The following is a 22,308-nucleotide window of genomic DNA, read 5'->3' on the forward strand; positions in this document are numbered from 1 at the left end:
ACAGCGAAGCTTAAAATTCATCTTCTACGGGTCCGGACGGGATACCAGCCATTTCTTGAAACGTTTCATGTCACACCTACTGACTCCCATTAGGCACATTTTTCGAGCTTCGCTGGACTTCGCAATCTTTCCCTCGCTTTGGAAAGAAGCCTTCATGTTCCCTGTTCACAAAAAAGGAGATAAGAAAGATATAAACAACTACCGCGGAATTTCAGCTCTCTGTTCGATAGCAAAACTGTTCGAATTGGTTGTTCTGGATCCAATTTTTTCGTCCACGAAGCAATACTTTTCCAACGATCAACACGGATTTTTGCCAAAACGATCCACGACTACAAATTTGCTGACTTTCACATCGTTCGTGCAAGATAGCTTTGCCATGAAGTCTCAAACTGACGCCATCTATCCTGATTTGTCTGCTGCCTTCGATAAAGTAAATCACGATATTGCAATTGTTAAACTCGAACGCTTAGGATTCTGTGGAACTCTACTGGACTGGTTTCGAAGCTACTTAACGGGACGAAAATTATCAGTTCAAACAGGAAATTTTTTCTCAAGACAATTCTCCGCTTGTTCAGGCGTGCCTCAGGGAAGCCACTTGGGACGATAATTTTTGTCATCTATTTTAACGATGTACTCACTGTCCTTGATGGACCTAAACTTGCGTATGCTGACGACCTCAAACTTTTCCACACCATCAATAGCCAAGAGGACATCGATTTCTTGCAAAGGCAGTTCAATACCTTCGCTCGTTGGTGTGACACCAACTGCCTGCCTCTGAACCGGAGTAAATGTGCTGTCATTTCATTTTCTCGCAAGCGGAACTCTTTACACGCGGAGTACACTCTTGGTAACGAAACCATCGCCCGGGTGAACCACATCAACGATCTGGGCGTGATCCTAGACCATCGGCTGGAGTTTAAGACTCATACGAATTACATCGTTGATAAAGCATCTAGAAGTCTAGGCTTCTTATTTCGCGTAACCAAGGAGTTCAAAGATGTGTACTGCCTAAAAAGCTTGTATTGCAGCAACGTTCGTTCAACTCTCGAATATGCATCAGCAGTTTGGTGCCTATTTTACCAGAATGGAGCCGAACGAATTGAGGCTATCCAGCGGCGCTTCATGCGGTATGCCCTGAGACACTTGAACTGGCTAGATCCGTTTCGTTTACCCAGTTACGAAAGCCGTTGCCGCCTTATTGATTTGGACACACTTCATGTCCGCCGAAACGCTGCACGTGTTTTAGTCGTAGCTGATCTTCTCGCGTCGAGAATTGACTCTCCCGTGTTGCTGGAAGCTATTCCCCTCAGTGTGCGACCCCGAGGATCAAGGAACCAAAATCTGCAGCTCTATGTTCCAATCCGGCTGAACAACTATGGAGCCAACAGCGCTTTTATAGGAATTTTTAGAACTTTTAACCGCTTCGCCGAGTACTTCGATTTCGACGTTTCAAGAGCCACGTTCCGAAGAAAAATTTTAAAGGTATCGAGGACTGTGTAGACTAAGGTAGTTTTTAACTTGTTTGTAACTCATTATTTTATTAAGCTATCATTAGGATCAACAGGTGATCCGTTGATGTTTTTACACAAATAAACAAATATTTCACACTGATCGGTTCAGTAGTTTTCGAGTCTATCGGGAACAGACAAATAGAAAACATTCATTTTTATTCATATAGATAAAGAGAAAATTTCAACAGTTGACATTCCAAAGTAAATATTAAATTTTGTTGTAAAGTCGAAATTCCGAAAATTCTGATTTATTCCGATTGCTAAAATTTTCAGAACTTTGTGTGAATAGCACTATCAAAATAAAGCTATTTCAAAATAATTTCCCTCTTCTCAATTATGTCACTCTTCAACTGATGTTTCTAATTTTCCTATCTAAACTAGCATCCGAATGAGTTGTTTTCCACCGTGTTATTACCGAATGACACTTGTCCCGAGTGACAGTTATGAGGAGAATGGGAAGGCTGGCGCACCAAATCCGTACAATAAAATACATTCAACTTCACAACTTTTACAACCGCCTTTAGCTGTTTGGCGACAGCAATCGACATGTCCATAAAACTTCCCGAACAACCCAGCTCGTCATTCATTTCTGGGGGTTTTTTTTTTGGCTGCTGCCGTTGCGGGCCATTTTGCTCCGGGAACATCTTTCGTAGGGTTGGGCGTATTTCGTACAAAAATAAAATAGATTCGCCTCCAGTCAGTCTCCGCGGTTGGTTGATAAAAGAAGAAAAAGATGGACTATTTATATGTATGCGGAGCAGAGAACTAAAAGCATAAAATTCGACTCCCAAGTACCACCGCACCTTCCCATTTCGGTTCAATTAATCATAACCGGCAATGAATATTACGACCATTATCGTAAATTTCAACCCAAACGAACGCAATACACTAACGTTTGGCGTCCTATCATCAGCTGAGAAGCGTCATCGGTGGAGATGACTTGACTTTTACGAAACAGCTGAGGTGAAATGCCGACCATAATGGCGGCAATCCTTCGCTTAGCAGTTGGCCGTAAATTTCCATCATCGAGTGCATCTAGTATAAATACTCTCAAATGAAGCATTCGTCGAGTCTCATATCTAAGTCGTAAGCGATGATGATGGAAAAACGCGGTTAGCTGTCGGTGCGAAGAAGTGTTAAAAATCACGCTTTTCTTGGAAGGTTACATTAATGTTGTTCTTTTCAAAATCGAATTGTTGAAATTCAACCAATTACTAGAAAATTAGAACAAAAATTGCGGGCATGTGGTTTAAACATAGATTTAAAAGAAATTTCCATTGATTAAAAAGAAATTTACATATTGGCTAAAGAAAAGAACGCTGTCCAATCCCTTGAGTGAATTCTTTTTACTCATTTATGAACCTGAAAGTTGCAAAAGTTATTTTTTGTGAGTTGTAGGTGACTTTGTTTGGTCAATTTCCATGATTGAATTTTTGTACCCATTATTGAACTTGAAAATGGCAAAATATAATTATTTGTACGTTGTAAATGACGTGAGTCACAAAAAGGGCACAAAAGTACACAAATGTACTCGAAACGGGATTCAAAAGTTACTAATAGTGATTGATGTGTTATTTACTAACTTACTTACTTACTTACTTACTTACTTACTCACTTACTTACCTACTTATTTTACTTTCAACTTACTTATTGAAAAGCATTTGCCTTACGGAAATTTTATTTTTTTTTTATCAGAATTCCAAATTACCAAAAGGAGGCATAAATTTATTACTTACTCAGTTATTCAGATGCAGATCATGGAGCATATCGGATATTTACCTGAAAAAAAAATTTGAAGAATACTATTATTTTTTTGTGTCTCCAAATTGTTAGTAGAAAATAATTTGTTTAATCAATTAACTCATCTTGATACAAGAAACAACAGTTCAAAGAATAAACAAGAGTGAAAGCTTCAAAACAAAATATAAATCTTACTAAATTTTTAAACAATTCCGTGAGTGTTACGATAACGATATTGTAGATGATGAAATTTCGAATCTCTATCCTCTTTTTACGCGTTTAAGCTATAAATTATCAAAATTTGTCACCGATTTCAAAACGTTGACCCTAAATAGATGGCAACTTATTTGACAATGATCCTTAAGGTGTGTCGAACTTCAAGACCTGACAACCATCAACAAGTGTGTACAAGTTCGTACAAGTACGAACGTACGTCGTTCGTAGTTCGTAGTCGACAACCTTTTGAGCCAGAAGAGCTGAAAATTACAATTTTTTAAAATTTTGAAATTTGAAAGAGCCACATTTTTTAGTTACATTCTAAAACTTTTAAATTTTTCTATTCCCAATTTCGATGAAATATCCAAAAAAAACACAAGGTTTCCATACGTTGACCAAGGGTTGATTCAAAAGAGAACTCTTTAATTTTTTTTCTGCAAAACTGTCAAATTTTATTCCGCTTTTCAAACGGAAGCTTCAAAATAAAAAATCTGCATGCTTTAAAAACACAATAGCCTTTTCTTTCCGTTTTTTGCCCCCATTCAGTTTAAAATGAGAATTTGAAGAAATTGGTGAGCATGTTCAAACAAATTATTATTTTTTAAATTTCAATATAATTATAATACAGACCTCACTGTGGTCTTCCACATGGTTGTTAAAAAAATAGAATCTTCAATTTATAAAACTCTGAAATGTTTTGTGAAATTTGTGATTTTGACTCTGAAACCAAAATATTAAGTTAATCATATTATCAAACAAAAAATGATGATGAATTCCTTTAATAAAATATATATCTATTAAAATACTGTTATGTGATTTGTTTGAGATAACTTATATGGACGTAAGCTTTCCTTCGTAAAATTAGTAAATAGGAAACTGATATAGAAAAAACCAAAAACTATTTGTACATACCTTTTTTTGCCAATGAACTTAAATTCTCAACTTTTGTTTTTGATTCTTAAGTTCTTCACATTTAGATTGCTATAAATGTCTTTGAAATTTCAGTAGAGTATCGATAGAGCCCCACTCCAAATCTCCAAAAATGGGCTCAAATGAGCTTCTATCTGGGCAAGTCCAAACAGAGTCTTAAAAAATTCCTAAAAGACTCAAAAAATCCTACAGGAGTCTCAAAATCACTTGTTAAAGTGTCTCCAAAATATCTTAAATTGTCTCAAAAGTCCTAAAAGAGTCTCAGAAGAGTTTTAAAAAAACCTCAAAACAGTCAGAAAAATCTCGAAAAAATCTTTGAAAATTTTAAGAGAGTCTCTAAATTGTCCTTTAAAGTCTCTAAAGAGTTTGAAAATAGCTTTATAACAAGCTCAAAAGTGCCAATTAAAGTCAAAAGAAACTCAAAAGAGTCTCAAAAAGAGCTCCAGAGAGATTCCCTCAGAGAATCTCAACAAGTCCTCAAATAGTTTAAAGTCAATTTAAAAACAATCTCAGACCAATCTCACGAGACCTGAAAAAGCCCTCAGTGAGTTTGAAAAAAAGTTCAAAAGAGTCTCAGGAGTCCTGAAAGAGCGTCTAATGGCTTTGAAAAGAACTTTTTTGATGGTTCATAGAACAGTCTACAAAGAGTTTCGAATCAATCTCAAAATAATTTTGATAGGGTCTCAAAAGAGTCTCAAACGAATCTCAAAAGACTATGAAGAGAATCTCAGAAAAGTTCCATATGAGACTTTTTTCAATTTGAAAAAAATATTCTGCATTTCTTATTTCTGATTGAACAAATTTTTATTTCTTTTGTCTTAATGTTTATTTTAAAACTTGAATTTGATAGTCATACTGGTTATTTAAATTTAATACAAAAAAATTGCTTCTCGTCAAAGTTCGTAATGGTCGATTTGATTTGGTTTCGGTGGATTGGATTTCGATTTGGTATTCATACTTAATATTTTGTATCAGATTTTCCACATGATATGCTTTATTGGCTGGCTAAGCACAGATTAAAGTAGGTATAAACTTAACAGAAATATACAATATTTGGAATTGACGTTAAATAGCCACAACTTCTCATAAATAAAGCCGTATGACCACTGTCCTAAAGGCCTTGCAACCTTCAAGGGCTGAGGACTCCCTTTAAGGCCCTATGATCTTCATGGCAGGCAACCTTCAAGGCCCAATAGAAAACATTAAATGCCAGCAAAACTCGACATTCAAAGTTTGACTTTTTGGGTTTTACGGTTACCTACAAGGCCTGAAGATGTCTTTCGTGATCCACCGACGTCCTACGAAGCATATCGTGCTTCACAACCGATGGACTTGATTATAACTTTCGAGTCCTGACTACAAAATTCAATGCCTGATGACTGCCGAGGTCAGATTGTGGCTTCATAGACTTGATGATGTCCCTTTTAATTACAACTCTGAACGCTTGTTGACGACCATCAAAGTCTGAAAATGACCTTCGAGGTTTGACGATCTTCAAGATTGACGACGACCTTCAAGACCTACCCAGACAACCATTTGGTGGGTATTTCGAATTTGCAACACAAATATACGTGTAAATATACGTGTAAACATATCGTATATAATGCAGCAAAACCAGTATATACGTATCATTTTGGAGGCCATTTAGGTACATTAGCACACATATTCATGATTTGGATTGTTTTGTCGTAATAAAATCATGCGATGTATTTGAATACAATAAAGAATATGCATGGGCCGCACATTGTTGGTGCAGATATACGAAAATGAGTTCATATAACATTCTATGCGATATAATCTGTAAAATAAAACACGACTTCTGGTTGTCTGGTTAACAATGACCTTCGAGGTCTGATGTCCCCTAAAGTTAGGCAGCGTCTTTCAATGCCTGACGACGACCTATGAGGACTGTGGAAAACTTTAAAGACTGACGACGACCTTCAAGGTTGACGACGACCTGTAAGGCCTGACGACATACTTTTAAAACCTGACGATGACCTTCAAGGTCTGTAGACTAGCAATGTGTGACGACGACTTTAAATTCTTGATGCCGCCATTTAAGGTCTGACGATTGTTAATTATTTTAGAGGACTTACTACCTTCAAGGTGTTACAGTACGTTGGTTTTGAGTTAAATATATCAACAAGTTCGAGTTGAAGAAACATTGCTGTATGATCAAAATATTGGAATACCACCGTACCGTCAAGATCAACCACCACTCACGCGCTACATCAACTGTCACTTAATCCATCAAGATAATTTCCGCCAAAAGTGTGACTCATGCCGATCAAGTGCCGCTAATTTACAGTGGTTGAAACCTGTGCTAGATTGTTTGGTGAACAAAATTCCGCTCGAAGAGATCCCAGCAATCGCACGACTCTAAGTAACGCAAATTGTATGAAATAACGCGACGCACTATGCCTAAAAGAAAGGTTTCACGTTGTAGGGTGTTTTAGGGACAAAGCGGAGACAATCATTCTCCGATGGCTCTTAGGCTGATGTAGGAAGAAACCACACACCGAGCGACTCCAATTACGAAACATATAAAGCCGACAGAGCGAAAATTCTTTAATCCAAGTGAAGTACACCAACAACAGGTAACCTCCAGCTATTAGGAGGCATTATGTGAGAACTAACCTCATTCAATAATCTCTTCAGCATCCGGAAGCCTGAAGAGACTGCACAACCAAGATCACGTAGCGGCTAGGACGGCAGTTCAGTCGAACATTAAAATCCACCAGGAAAGTCTGCAACACCGAGGCACGGGTTCCAAGTCGAACAAACGTCGCCTGGCGGCAAAATTGAAAAACAAAAACATCGCTCGAGCTCGTTAGAGAGAATATTCCAGCTAGAAGCGACTACCTTACAGGTAAAATCCAATCTTTCTCTAACCTTCCCAGTGAGTTAATCAATTCGGTAAACATGCAGGGTAAATCATCGTCGCCCACCTGGGAAGACTACGCTCTCACGAAGCATCTACAGAAGGCCCTCCTCCTCGCCAACCATAGTAAATGGAAAATAACAGGTAGGCCATTGCGCTTAACCTCATGTACAAAGCATGCGTATGTACACGTATATGCGTATAAGCACGTATATGTACAAAGCATGCTTGCATACCAACAAAAATAGTTATGAAAATTTGGCAGTTTTATATAGAATGGCAATCAAAATTAATAATTTCTGCGTCGATAGCCATTCGATTCTTTTGAAAAGGGTTTCATATCAAAGATTGATTCTTCAGGATCATCGGAAACTATTTTTGCATTGGATTTTTGAATCTGAACCATAAATAATGAGCATTCAAAAAAAATTTCATCGCAGTCTCTCTTTTTTGAAAGCAAGCAATGTGGTATTTTCTTCAGTCTGTGTTAAAAATGTGATAGATTATCTAAAATACTTCATATTTCTGTGATTTAAAGTCAATTTGTTTCTTTTTTTATTCAAATCGCACAAGAAAAAGGTCACACAATGCAAAAATACCACCAACTTTCATTTTTTAATCGATAAAAAGCCCTTTCCATATTAATTTTTGGCGGTGTTAAAAAGTCAAATATTGTTCGTTGCATTAAAATGCATTAGTGCATACTTTTCTCATAATTTTCATGCTTGTCAATTTTGAGAAAAATGTGATTTTCTAATAAATTCCATACATTTGGCAGTTTTTTCCATAACTATTTTTCGGGACCTCTTACCAATACGTTGAAAGAGAGCGGAATAGCCTACCTTGTATATTTCAAAGTACTATGCTCGCCAACTAGGTAACATTGATTTGAGATAGCTATGGCATTATTGCATTGCATAACAAGGACTCTATCAAACACAGGTGAACATTGTGATCGAGAGAAGCGTCATCAAGCACGGAAACTGAGCGGTTCGAATAGTTCGAAAAAGGTCCTCGACAGAGGTAGGACATTAATCGTTCACTTACTATAATCCCCAGGCTTGATACTAACAAAATTATCTTAGGGCCTTTTTCTTGAATCGGCCTTGACTCCCGTAGGAAACGCCTAAAGGGCGGCAACGACTTCACCTAGATTACGTTGGATATTATCAACTGTGCAAACCCCCTACTCTCTCGTGCGCTGCGACGCAAGTGTTTACATATCTCCAGAGAGCAACTTAGCATGTGCTTGCATTACTAGAGGATTGTGAACAGAGCATGATCGGAGAGATACGATACTATCATCATCAATCGGAGGTCATCATCATGAAACATTTTGCTCAGACTTACGCTTGAACGCATGGACCGCATGTATCGAAGTCGAGCACGTGTGCATGAAGGAAAACAGGAGCGAAAGAAGTGAAGTAGCCGTGTGAGAGTTGAGTGGAAAGAAGCCGTGCTAGTGTGAGCGTGAGCATAGGATATGCACGCATCCTACATTGATTTCCACAAGTGAGCGGACTGCATGTTGCCGTTTGGACCAGTGTTCGAGACCGGGGCCCCGTCGACTTCAAGCTGTGAGAGCGGATTTGTTGTCAGCGGTACTAAGGAAGACAGGTGCTTAGTTATAAGTAGAATTTATACATAAAGTCAATACAGTTTATGTTAGAATAATGCAATTTTCGCTCTAATGCTACTTTAAATTAGAAGATGCCTTGAGCATCATACCATGAAATTTGCTACGTGCCATTTTATTATTATGAGCTTATGGTTGAGCACACTTGAGTTTAAGCTGACAAAGCCATCGATTGTCATCTTTTCGATTCCTTTAAGATCATCAATCGCGTGATTATTCTGACAAAAAGCGATAGTGGCGAACTTGTAACATTGGCGCGCAACGTGGGGTCCGAACCCACGACCCTGAGATTAAGAGTCTCATGCTCTACTGAGTTAGCCGGGCGAACTTGTAACAAAGGCTTGACGAAGATCTTTGAACACGTTCGTCGCAGAGCGTCACCGGCTGGAGTGTCCATTTCCCGGAAATTCTCGGGAATTCCGAACATGGAATTCCCAGGAATGAACACTCTAGTCACCGACTACAAAAAATGCCAAATCACGAAAACTTTCTAATTCCCTTTTTAAAAATTTTCATCTGTGACTTGCTTTGGCGATTAATTTATTCACTTTTTACACTTTTTCCGGCCATGATCTAGAGGAATTAAAAAAATATTTCGATATGTGCAACATATAGATTCTAACTTCAGCTTTCTCAGCCACTAAGTGATTTTTGTTCGAGCACTTACAGCCTTTTTCCGGAACCATGTTGTTTAAAGAAATATTTCTTCGACTTTGAAATAAATGATTGTAGTTGAATATTGTTAAATTATATTTGAGTCACGTTACAAGCTTTCTAAAATTATAAATTTTGTTAAAATCGGTTGAGAAACAAGAGAGTTTCTGCTGAAAAAGTGCTAGGGGTCATTTGACCCCCGGCGGTATAAATTGGTAATATAAGTTTCAAGCAATAATTGTCAAATCGGCACGCTAGATGTCATAAGAGAGAGTTTTTTTTCAACTGGTCGTTTACTGGTTCTATTTCACTCAATAACGAATTAAGTCAGTGATGTTGTAAGTTCCAAATTCTAAATTTCAGCTTTTGTAGACAACTTTTGACTTTAAGCTAAATCGTCTCTTTCAAGAACAGGAAAAATCCACCACCATTACAGCTAATATATCATGATCTAAAATTGAAAGACTCCCATGTAAGGACCAGGCTCGAGGGTTGACAAAGTCAGGCAGGTCCATCAATCACCCACGATGCGCTTCCTGTTTCGTTCGTTAGTAGAGGCAGAGATAGTTTTTCTCTCAAGTCTTCGGTTCAACCATCATCAGCTGTTCTTCCCTAGATCACAGGAAGGTCCTAACTAGTTTCTACAAATGGTACTTGAAAGTTCGTTCGCAAAAACCTTACTGGCGACCACCATACCATGTCGATCGGTTTGATTACACTGCACGGTGGGTTTGATGATATTTTTTTGAGGATCTTCATGAGAACGTCATATTTGTCGTTTTACTTACTCCCGTAAAGTAACTTCAAATTCAATCAATTTGATGGTGCAATTTCCATAAAAAACAATTCGACATTGAAAGGGTTCAGTTGAGAATTCCCACCGTGCTCGTTACTCAAAGAAGTGACATCAATTCGGAACATCAACGGGATGATGGAAGAAAAGGAGGAAGCAGACGACACGACGCTGTCATAATCCATCACCATAAAAGCTTGACTTGCTTCGATATGTTTTACTTCAAAACCAAGAAGAGGAAGGATCGGAAAGAACAAACATGCACCACATCAGCAGATGGCCGCCATATCAATTGGCTTGGTTGGGGTAGATGGCGGCGCGGCGGCTCGATGATGATTTTTCCCGTAACTTTGCGAGACATCGAATTTTAATGGCACAACAATAAAACAACATTATCTTGCACTTTTGTCCCGTTTTCCCGGATTAAGCCGAACGAAAGTTACGCCAGACGGTGACTTCGAACGTCACGGCGATGATGGTTATTTTACGTGCTACAAGATTTTACCCTTTAGGTCGATGAAATTAGTTCAGTGGAAGAAGCTAGTTGGTAGTTATCAAGAATATGCTCATGGTTAATGGTAAAAGCCTTAGACAATGGCGTCCATCAATATTAATGGAAATGCAAGGCATGGCCATTGGTATTTTTTGTATTGTCTTCGACAAATAAATTTCCAAGGCCCAATCTTATTATTTTTACTTTCTATTGAGTTTTCGAGAAAAAGATAAAAAAAGTAATTTTGTTTTTGTATAGAACCAGAACATAAATAATAAAGGTTTCTGTTTTCATTTCATAAATCTTTTTTTCGTCGAGGTAGAAACTAACCTTAAACACGATTTAATCATATTTGAAGATTTTCAAAGTTCATAATGTCTGTTTTATTTTTGAGCAAAATGAAAGTGTGAATTTTCCAATGATTTTTTAATGTTATTCAGAAACGTTGTTATTGTTAAAAAAATTTGATGAAAAATGCTTGGTTTAGCCTAAATATTACTTTACTATGAAGCTATCGACATAGAGAAATAAGAATGATGTATCCAAAACAAAGAAAATCTTCATCCTTGAAAGAATCTAAAACAAGGGGTTTCCAAAGAATGAATCAGATAATCGGGGAAAAACTAAATTACTCCCAGATGAGATATTTGAATATCTATTTTTCTTTCTTTCTTGATGAGTCATAATCCTCGAGTACATAGATGATGTTGAAATATTTCAAATTATTTAGAAAAGTCTATACAATCATAATTAAATCATATCAACCATTGGCAAAATTGAAAAAAAAACATCTTCAAAAATCAACAAAAAAGTTCTTATGAACATTAGAAGAAAAATATGGGCTGATGAGAGATGAGATTCGAACTCATCCATCGCTTGTCTTCCCATCTATTCTTACCAGTTTCGTATCTTTGCCAACTCAAGTAACACAAATTAAGCGAACTAGCATTAGGAAGTTCTATTATGTTAATATAATGGCATTTTTTTGTGCAGCTCGTTTTATGACGGTTTATTATAGTCATGCTAAACGCTTATAATCTAGATTCGACCATTTCTTTTAATTTTTTTTTTGAAAAAGCCAAAAAAGCTTTTATTAAACATACTGTTTTAGTTGTTTTGAAAGTGTTATGAATGCTCTGTTTAAACTACAATAAAACACCAGATTAGAAGTTTGCTCCAAGCTTTCTTTTGCAAGTTTTATAATAGCACTCAGTGCTTGATTTTTAAACCGCCATTAAACTTAGTAACTGTTCTCGGTCAAGATTAAATACAGGACATGTTCAGGTTAGAATACACATATTTGAATAGGAATTCCAATTTTTACACATTTTCGATAAGTTATGTGTGTTGGTTTTGAGTTAAAGAAAAAAAATCTTTGAAAACTTTAAATAACCGGAAGTGGTTTGAATATCTCCACAATATGAGTATTGAGCGAAAGGGCTCAAATAGTAGGGGAAAAAATTTGTTGTTTGACGCTATTTTTAATCCAAGATGGCGGCTTCCACTTTTATTTTCAAAGCTGTATATTACTGAAAATTTCATGAAACCTTCACAATCGCGTGGAAGGGCTAAACGAGTAGAAGTCGAATTTCGCTGTCTATCGCCATGTTTAATTCCAAGATAGCGGCTACCACTCAACTTGAAAATACTGTAAATGACTTAAAATCGCAACCCTCACATTATGGGTATAAGTTCAAAGAGATCAACGAGTAGAAGTCGAATTTCGTTATCTGACGCCATCTTATCATCCAAGATGGCTGCTTTAGCTGAACTTTAAAATGTTGTAAATTTCTGAAAATCGCAGGAATCCCCAAAAATATTGGTATTGGGCGCAAGGGCTAAACGAGTAGAAGTCGAATTTCGCTGACAGATGTCATCTTGAAATCCAAGATGGCGGCTATCGCTTAACTTTAAATGCTGTAAATGACTTAAAATCGCTTCAACCGTCACTATTTGGGTATTGAGTGAAAGGGCTAAACTAGAAGAAGTCGAATTTTTCCTTTCCGATGCCATCTTGAAATCAAAGATGACGGCTTCCGCTGAACATTAAAATGTTTTTAATCACTTGAAATCACATGAAATTCCCACAATATGGGTGTTGAGTGGAAGGAATAGCTAGAAGAAGTCGAATTTCGCTATCTGAAGCCATCTTGAAATCCAAGATGGCGGCTTTCGACTACCTTCAAAATGCTATAAATCATTGAATATCACATGAAACCTCAAAAACATGGGTATAAGTTAATTGAAATAGAAGAAGTTGATTTTTGCTTTCTGACGCCATTTTGAAATCCAAGATGGCGGCTTTCGCTTTTCTTTTCAAAGCTATATATTACTGAAAATCTAATTAAACATCCACAATAAGGGGTATTAGGTGAAATGAATCACCGGATATAAGTCGATTTTCGCTATCTGATGCCAACGCCTATCTAACGAAAATTTTTGGTTGAGCACTGCTGTTTCTGAGCATCTTGGATATTGTTTATTTTATGTTATTCCACGAAGGTCGATGCAGGCTGTTTGTTGAGAGACGGTTTTTTTTCAAGCTTAGGGTGCCGTTTCGATTTATAGAAAGTAATCAATGTGAATTTATAAAAGTTAACCAAATATTTTGGAATTTCAAATGACGATAAGATGATTTTAGATACATAAAGATGGACCTGATATTGACACTGGAGTACTGTATACTGTATACTGTCAATCATGAAGACAGGTTGATTATACAATACTGTACACTGTATACTGTCAATCATGAAGACAGGCTGATTATACAATCAAATATCACATTAAAGTTACGGAAAACTGTTTTATCTCTCAAAGACAGCATAGGGGAGATAAGGGCATAACGAGCACACGGGACAAAGTAAGCGCTCCTAATTTCCACGAATTTACGTATTTTTCTACATATTTTTTTTTATGAGTAACAGTTGTATTGATCCTTTAATATTAATTTATCATCAATGTTTTTTATATAGTATTAATATCTTGTAACTTTTATAAATTTATAAATTTCTCAATTTTTTGGAATTTTCAAAAATATTCCATTGTTTTGACTTATTGCATTTTTTTTTTAATTTTTGTTACTTTTTAAACTTAAACTTAAAATTTATGTATTTTTTGTAATTTTTGAAATTTTTTTTTATAAATTTTTGTAATTTTCGTTATTTTTTTAATATGTAATTGTTGTAATTTTTATAATTTTTGTAATTTTTGTAATTTTTGTAATTTTTGAATTTTTTGTAATTTTTGAAATTTTTGTAATTTTTGTATTTTTTGTAATTTTTGTATTTTTTGTAATTTTTGTAATTTTTGTAATTTTTGTAATTTTTGTAATTTTTGTATTTTTTGTAATTTTTGTCATTTTTGTAATTTTTGTAATTTTTGTAATTTTTGTAATTTTTGTAATTTTTGTAATTTTTGTAATTTTTGTAATTTTTGTAATTTTTGTAATTTTTGTAATTTTTGTAATTTTTGTAATTTTTGTAATTTTTGTAATTTTTGTAATTTTTGTAATTTTTGTAATTTTTGTAATTTTTGTAATTTTTGTAATTTTTGTAATTTTTGTAATTTTTGTAATTTTTGTAATTTTTGTAATTTTTGTAATTTTTGTAATTTTTGTAATTTTTGTAATTTTTGTAATTTTTGTAATTTTTGTAATTTTTGTAATTTTTGTAATTTTTGTAATTTTTGTAATTTTTGTAATTTTTGTAATTTTTGTAATTTTTGTAATTTTTGTAATTTTTGTAATTTTTGTAATTTTTTAATTTTTGTAATTTTTGTAATTTTTGTAATTTTTGTAATTTTTGTAATTTTTGTAATTTTTGTAATTTTTGTAATTTTTGTAATTTTTGTAATTTTTGTAATTTTTGTAATTTTTGTAATTTTTGTAATTTTTGTAATTTTTGTAATTTTTGTAATTTTTGTAATTTTTGTAATTTTTGTAATTTTTGTAATTTTTGTAATATTTGTCATTTTTGTCATTTTTTTCATTTTTTTCATTTTTGTCATTTTTGTAATTTTTGTAATTTTTGTAATTTTTGTAATTTTTGTAATTTTTGTAATTTTTGTAATTTTTGTAATTTTGGTCATTTTTGTAAATTTTGTAATTTTTATAATTTTTGTAATTTTTGTAATTTTTGTAATTTTTGTAATTTTTGTAATTTTTGTAATTTTTGTAATTTTTGTAATTTTTGTAATTTTTGTAATTTTTGTAATTTTTGTAATTTTTGTAATTTTTGTAATTTTTGTAATTTTTGTAATTTTTGTCATTTTTGTCATTTTTGTCATTTTTGTTATTTTTGTCATTTTTGTCATTTTGTCATTTTGTCATTTTTGTCATTTTTGTCATTTTTGTCATTTTTGTCATTTTTGTCATTTTTGTCATTTTTGTCATTTTTGTCATTTTTGTCATTTTTGTCATTTTTGTCATTTTTGTCATTTTTGTCATTTTTGTCATTTTTGTCATTTTTGTCATTTTTGTCATTTTTGTCATTTTTGTCATTTTTGTCATTTTTGTCATTTTTGTCATTTTTGTCATTTTTGTCATTTTTGTCATTTTTGTCATTTTTGTCATTTTTGTCATTTTTGTCATTTTTGTCATTTTTGTCATTTTTGTCATTTTTGTCATTTTTGTCATTTTTGTCATTTTTGTCATTTTTGTCATTTTTGTCATTTTTGTTATTTTTGTTTTTTTTTGTGTCATTTATGTACACACGTTTATCAGTTTTATCAATCATATTTAAAAATACAGAAAACTGCATGATTCGATTTTGTTTCCTTAAAATGGCTTAGAAATCATTTTATCATTTCTTTCCTTAGAAATATTTTGTTCCCACAGCCATAGCAAAATGAAGCTATCAGCTGTTTGCAAATTTCCTCCGGATAATCTTTCAGCGATTTCAATTAATTAAAGCACAGATTTACAAGACGGAAGCTTCAGAAGTGATATTTCAATTAATACCTATCCACATAATCTTGATCGGGTGCGCTGATCCGGAAACTGGCTTTACCGGCACTAGAAAAATTCATTGACAGTTCGAAGAACCGGGGAGTAGTGTTTATGGTGGGGGCCTGTCGTTTACTAAATTCCGACAAGCTAGTTGGCAGTTTAGTGACTCGAGCTGTCGTCGTCATCAGCATCAGTTTTGCCTGATGTTTTCCTTTTTTTTATATTCCAATTTTCACTTCTGGTTCCTTGCTACTAGCAACAGCAGAAACAGTTTGTTTGCTGTCTTGCCATTTTTTTTTCCCTATTTTCCGTACTTTTTCCTTAGTTTATTTTCACTTTACACACCGTCTGAGCCGATGTTATTTTGGAGCAAAAAACGACAAAATCGGGCGATTCTAGCGTGTCCACATGGTAATTGCCCGCTAAAAATAACTATCGTCTTCTAAATCGGCGTTGCTGCTCTTCGCAGCTGGTGCAATCCAGGAATTTCCATCGCCGAACCTGAGCCTTGGTTGGGCGAGAGACATGTCGCCGGTCGGTCAATCGAACCTTTAACGAGAAGTTGGGTAAAAATAGAATGGCCATTTGAAGTGCTGGGCAAATAAATATGCTTCGTTTGAGCAGGGAAAAGAAGGAGCAGAGAAAACATTTCGTGCTGATATTGGTGCTGATAAAACAAGTCCCAAGGTTTCTTTTTTAGTATTTTTTTTTATCGAATATCAATGAACATAATGAGGTGGATTCATTAAAATACTTAACAGCTAAAGTTCTGCGAAATGGAATGAATTAACACCAAACATACCGACACTTTGTATTCCTATTCCTATTCATATCTATTTTGTTATTCAACCTATTTGTACTTAATTTACAGATTTGAAAATTTCGTAACGTAAATATGAATGAAGCATTTCAGGTTCAATGATTAAAGGTGGATGTGAGTAGTTAATCAAGCTAAGCTAAGCTAAGCTAGATTTGAAAATTTCGTAACGTAGCTATAGAAAAAGTTCTATAAATATATCATTAAATTTGTTTCAGATATAAGGTGATATGCAAATCGTTGTCTCCTGACCTATCGTTTCACAGAATGACTAAAATTGTCAATATTATAGCTGTTTTTCAATTTTTTGATGTTCACTGATGAAATAAAGCTTTATACGATATTTTCTACTGAAAAATATGCATCTGACGACAGATTTAATTTTTCTTGTTCTTTTCGCACGGATTTTTTTTGCTAATTGTTAAAGAAAATCTTAAGATTCCTTCTACGGCAAATAAGGTTTTACGTCAGAACAAAACATTTTTCGTTCTGGGTTTCTTCACGAAACGTGTGTTAGACAATTTTAACAGCATGATTATGAAAAAAAAAAAAACGATTCATACAAAACCAGAGAAAATAAGTCCGCTGCAAAATTATTAGAAAATTTCAAATTTATAAATTTTTAAACGTTCAATATATTTGTTTGGTTTTTTACTGCCAAAAATAAATTAGCACAACGTTTTTTGGTTTTGTATGGAGGTTTGTTCGGGAAATCAAAATTTTTGTTCAAAAGTCACCAGAGATGTAGGGTAAGCAACAAAAACTTAATTTTGGGTTTTAATACATTTCTTAATTCTTGCAATACATTTCATGTGAACAAAAACCAAACCGAACTTGCGCCCAGAAATGATATTTGATGTCATACAAAAAAATAAAATAAATAAATAAATAAATAAACTTTAGCCTTTTGAATACTAATTTGAAAGCATCGAATAAAAAAATACTTTGTTTCTTCTCATGTTGGCAAAAAATAAATCTTAAAAATAGGCAAAATCAATAATTAAAGATAAACTTCTAAATATATCTAAATATAAAATTCTTTTTCCATACAAATTTCCTTACGAAATTGAACAGGATCATTTATGACATGCAACTGAAAAAAAAACTCGGATTGTCTTTTTTTTTGCCTTATGAGTGGATGTTTACATTTAACGACCTTTTTTAGTAATTTCTGTATCCTAATTAACAATCAGAATTTTCATATCTCTTGCACTCAATGTTCATTTTCTACAATTCTACTTCAATTAAAAGACACTTCATAATTCTATAAATAATTTTTTTTCTACCGCCAAATCTTAATATTGGAGTTTTAAGTTTATTTAACTCAAGAAACATTTTATGTATTGAAAGTTGGGCAACATGCAATGCCTGAAAAGAGTCAAAGTCACTTAAACTGCTTTGGCTTTAAAGGACTCTTTTTTATCAAATTTATTTGAAAATCCTTCATCCCGGCAATTGACTAAAATTATTATGCAAAGAATCTATAGATTGTTCTAAAGACCCCCTGTTTCTCAAATTTCGAGACGACAAATCTTAAAGAATTGTATTTCATGTCAACTACGAACCCCTTGATTTTGTTTAAAAAAAAACATTGTCAAAATATTGTACAGTAGAAAAACTTCGACCCTTAATCCTAAATATCTCGAAGTCATAGATTGGAAGACCAGAAATATTACTTATCTTACGTGAAATTTTATCAGAAATTCAAATCTGCCGTTGAGTTATTATCCAGAAAAATACACAGTCATGACTTCGTGAAACTTAATTTGGTCAAAACAGTTTATCAACCGGAAAATTGTTGGGACAGATTTCAATGTAAACTGAATGTTTCTTAAAGATTTATGAAATGCTAAAGAGGTTACATTCATATCAAACTAACTCAATTTGAAAAAGATACTCAAACCAATGAAAAAGTTCAAAAATAATTTTTTATACGAAATTGTATATCTTGAGCATAAATCAGTCGAACGATTTGAAACTTTGGGCGTGGTTGTGTGGCTCTTTGACCACATGGTGGATGAGCCTTAAGAATGTTTTCAAATGATGGAATCATTGGAGAAACCGGACAACATATTGGGCATGACATAAAATTTCCCTTTGCAACAAGCGGCCAGTGGGCACAGACAAGCTGTTTTAAATGCTTTTATTAAATTTTATTTCACTTTTACCGAGCATTTGAACTTTTGGATCTTGTTGACCATCGAGTGCAATCGACAAAAAAAATCGAATGAATTCGGATGAAATGAATTAAATTCAGCAAAAAAAATCAAAATCACGTGCTTAGCTGTGCAATGATTGACAAATCACACTCATATATAAATTTTGAATTCTGGATTAAAAATTTGACAGGATTTGACACATGTTGGTATCTTTGAAATCGACGAAAAATCCCGACAACATCTGGGCAACAAAATCAATAAAAAAATTAGAAAAAAAATCGTAAAAATTTATCAGCAGATTTTTGATCGTGTTTTTGGCTTCCATTAAATATTTCATGATTATTTAAAAAAATAATTGCTCATAAATTGTTGTTTTAAGCGCATAAATATAAAAAATTTGCAACTCAATTGTTGTTTTTTGTTGAATGTAGAACGCAAGGATAAAAATTCCGAACAAAATCCGGGCAACCGGGCCGGACTTTTCCCAAATTTTTTTATCAAATATCCGGGCAAACCCGAATAAAACTGGCAAGCTTATTCTACCTGATAAGGTTTTCATCCACTCGAAATACATGCTCAAGAACTAATAAGAGATATTCAGCAGTAGTTATTTTAGAATATTTCCCTTTTAATAAAATACAGTAAGGTTTTTTTTTACACTGATATACGTACCGCGTAAAAAAAAACCGTGTAAAAAAAACCGTGTTAATTCCCGAAAACCGTGTAAAAAAAAACCGTGCTAATTCCCGAAAACCGTGTAAAAAAAGACCATTCGAATTCTGCAGCTCTGAAGTTCTGAGTTCTGACACTTAAGACCTGAGGCCTGAGACCTGAGACCTGAGACTTGAGACATGAGACCTGGACTTGGAAATATAGACTAGAGACATGAGACCTGAGACTTTAGACATGACACCTGAGACCTAAGTCCAGGGACCTGAGATCTGAGACATGAAACCTGAGACTTGAAGAATGAGACCAAAGACATGGGACATTAGACCTGAGACCTGAGACTAGAATCCTAAGACATAAAACACGAGACCTGAGACCTGAGACATGAGACTTGAGACTTAAGACATGACACCTAAGACCTGAGACCTGAGACATGAGACAAAAGGCATGAGACATGAGATATGAGACCTGAGACCTGAGACATGAGACATAAGACATGAGACCTGAGGTATGAGACAAGAGCCATGAAAGATTAGACCTGAGACATGAGACATTAGACCTGAGACAAGCTACTAGTGTTATTACCGCGAAAAATTATATTAGTTTCGATTACAGCTTGCGACCCCTCTAGTGAAAGGGTTTGACTTGTAGGTGACGAAAAATAGTGTCGTGACTTCGCTAGTACAAGCTACTAGTGTTAGTACCGCGAGAAATTAGTTTAGCTCCGGTTTCAACTTTCGACCGGTCAAATGAAAGGGTTTGACTTGTAGATGACGAAAAATAGTGTCGCGACTTCGCTAGTACAAGCTACTAGTGTTAGTACCGCGAGAAATTAGTTAAGCTCCGATTTCAACTTTCGACCCCTCTAGTGGAAGGGTTTGACTTCTACGTGATGAAAAATAGTGTCGCGACTGCGCTAGTACAAGCTACTAGTGTTAGTACCGCGAGAAATTAGTTAAGCTCCGATTTCAACTTGCGACCGGTCAAGTGAAAGGGTTTGACTTGTAGGTAACGAAAAATAGTGTCGCGAGTTCGCTAGTACAGGCTACTAGTGTTAGTACCGCGAGAAATTAGTTAAGCTCCGATTTCAACTTTCGACCCCTCTAGTGGAAGGGTTTGACTTCTACGTGATGAAAAATAGTGTCGCGACTTCGCTAGTCCAAGCTACTAGTGTTAGTACCGCGAAAAATTAGTTTTGCTCCGATTTCAACTTTCGACCGGTCAAGTGAAAGGGTTTGACTTGTAGGTAACGAAAAATAGTGTCGCGAGTTCGCTAGTACAAGCTACTAGGATTAGTACCGCGAGAAATTAGTTTAGCTCCGATTTAGACTTGGGACCCCTCTAGTGAAAGGGTTTGACTTGTAGATGACGAAAAATAGTGTTGCGACTTCGCTAGTACAAGCTACTTGTGTTAGTACCGCGAGAAATTCGTTTAGCTTCGATTTCAACTTTCGACCCGTCAAGTGAAAGGGACTGAATTGTTGGTGATATTGGTTACAGGGGATAATCTTGAGAATCCGGGGAATTGAATAGTATTTAAAGTGTATTTTTTATATTTTGTATCACGTTTTGTTTTAATAACTGGCAAAATAAATCAAAACGCGCAAGCAGAAACTGCAGCACTCGACTGAAAATTGAGTAAAATCATCATTCTAGAGAGCTCTGAGAGCTGTGAGCCCGTGCGTTTTTTGATTGTTTGAAAACTTGAACAAGATGCTACAAATTTTCGAAATTTTTTATCAAACATAGCATTCTTTGAAATTTGCAGTTAATGAAAATATAACTTCAAAATTTTTATCCATCCAATCATGAATTTTTATGATTTCAGCTAGTAGAATTTGTTACAGTATTTTTCACCCCTAAATGCTTTTTCTATAAAAACATTTATGATTTAATAAATATAAAATTTAATTCGAACAAATCCAAAAACTACTGCAATTGGTGCTTCATGCATTACGACATCTCAAATACATCACAACTGGTGGAACCAATATTTTTTCTGACTACCTCAATTTTATGTGCAATCAACTTTAAAACTTTTTTGTACAAACGGTATGATTATCTGCGGAAATAATGTTTTTAAAGGCCATTGAAGTTGAAAACTGTTGCATGATGCACCAGATGCACCAGACGGTATCTCTGTTTAAAAGACATAGATCGTCTATGCCGATTTAGGCTTTGCAGACTGAATTAATTACGTTGAAAATTTAAGATTAACATTTAACTTTAGTACCGAGATGGGAATCGAACCCATGCCATCAGAGCACCAGCGATTACCGTATTACCACGCTAACCACTCAACCAACGAGACGTATCTCACAACTAACCTTGAGTTCTGTTTGCTTCAAACACTTTCACTTGATTGGTCGCAAGTTGAAATCGGAAATGAAACTTCTTTCTTCCGGTAATAACACTAGTAGCTCGTACTAGCGAACTCGCGACACTATTTTTCATCACCTAAAAGTCAAACCCTTTCATTTGACCGGTCGCAAGTATAAATCGAAGCTTAACTAATTTCTCGCGGTACTAACACTAGTAGCTTGTACTAGCGAAGTCGCGACACTATTTTTCATCACCTACAAGTTAAACCCTTTCATTTGACCGGTCGAAAGTTGAAACCGGAGCTAAACGAATTTCTCGCGGTACTAACACTAGTAGCTTGTACTAGCGAAGTCGCGACACTATTTTTCGTCATCTACAAGTCAAACCCTTTCACTAGAGGGGTCGCAAGTTGAAATCGAAGCTAAACTAATTTCTCGTGGTACTAACACTAGTAGCTTGTACTAGCGAACTCGCGACACAATTTTTCGTCATCTTCAAGTCAAACCCTTTCACTAGAGGGGTCACAAGTATAAATCGAAGCT

The 22,308-nt window shown here is 34.7% G+C and overlaps 2 protein-coding genes across 2 annotated transcripts in view; one reads left to right on the plus strand and one right to left on the minus strand.

Moving 5' to 3' along the window:
• The window catches only part of LOC129753578 (uncharacterized), a 12,537-nt gene extending 10,047 nt beyond the window's left edge, over positions 1–2,490 (minus strand). The window contains exon 1 of the mRNA XM_055749408.1: positions 2,405–2,490. Coding sequence (XP_055605383.1) covers positions 2,405–2,490 — 86 coding nt within the window. The remainder of the gene's footprint in view (positions 1–2,404) is intronic.
• LOC129753580 (transcription factor SPT20 homolog) overlaps positions 1–22,308 on the plus strand; it is a 541,529-nt gene that overhangs the window by 55,158 nt on the left and 464,063 nt on the right. The gene's annotated exons all lie outside the window — the stretch shown is intronic.

Source organism: Uranotaenia lowii, chromosome 3, assembly GCF_029784155.1.
Source record: "Uranotaenia lowii strain MFRU-FL chromosome 3, ASM2978415v1, whole genome shotgun sequence".
NCBI lineage: Eukaryota > Metazoa > Arthropoda > Insecta > Diptera > Culicidae > Uranotaenia > Uranotaenia lowii.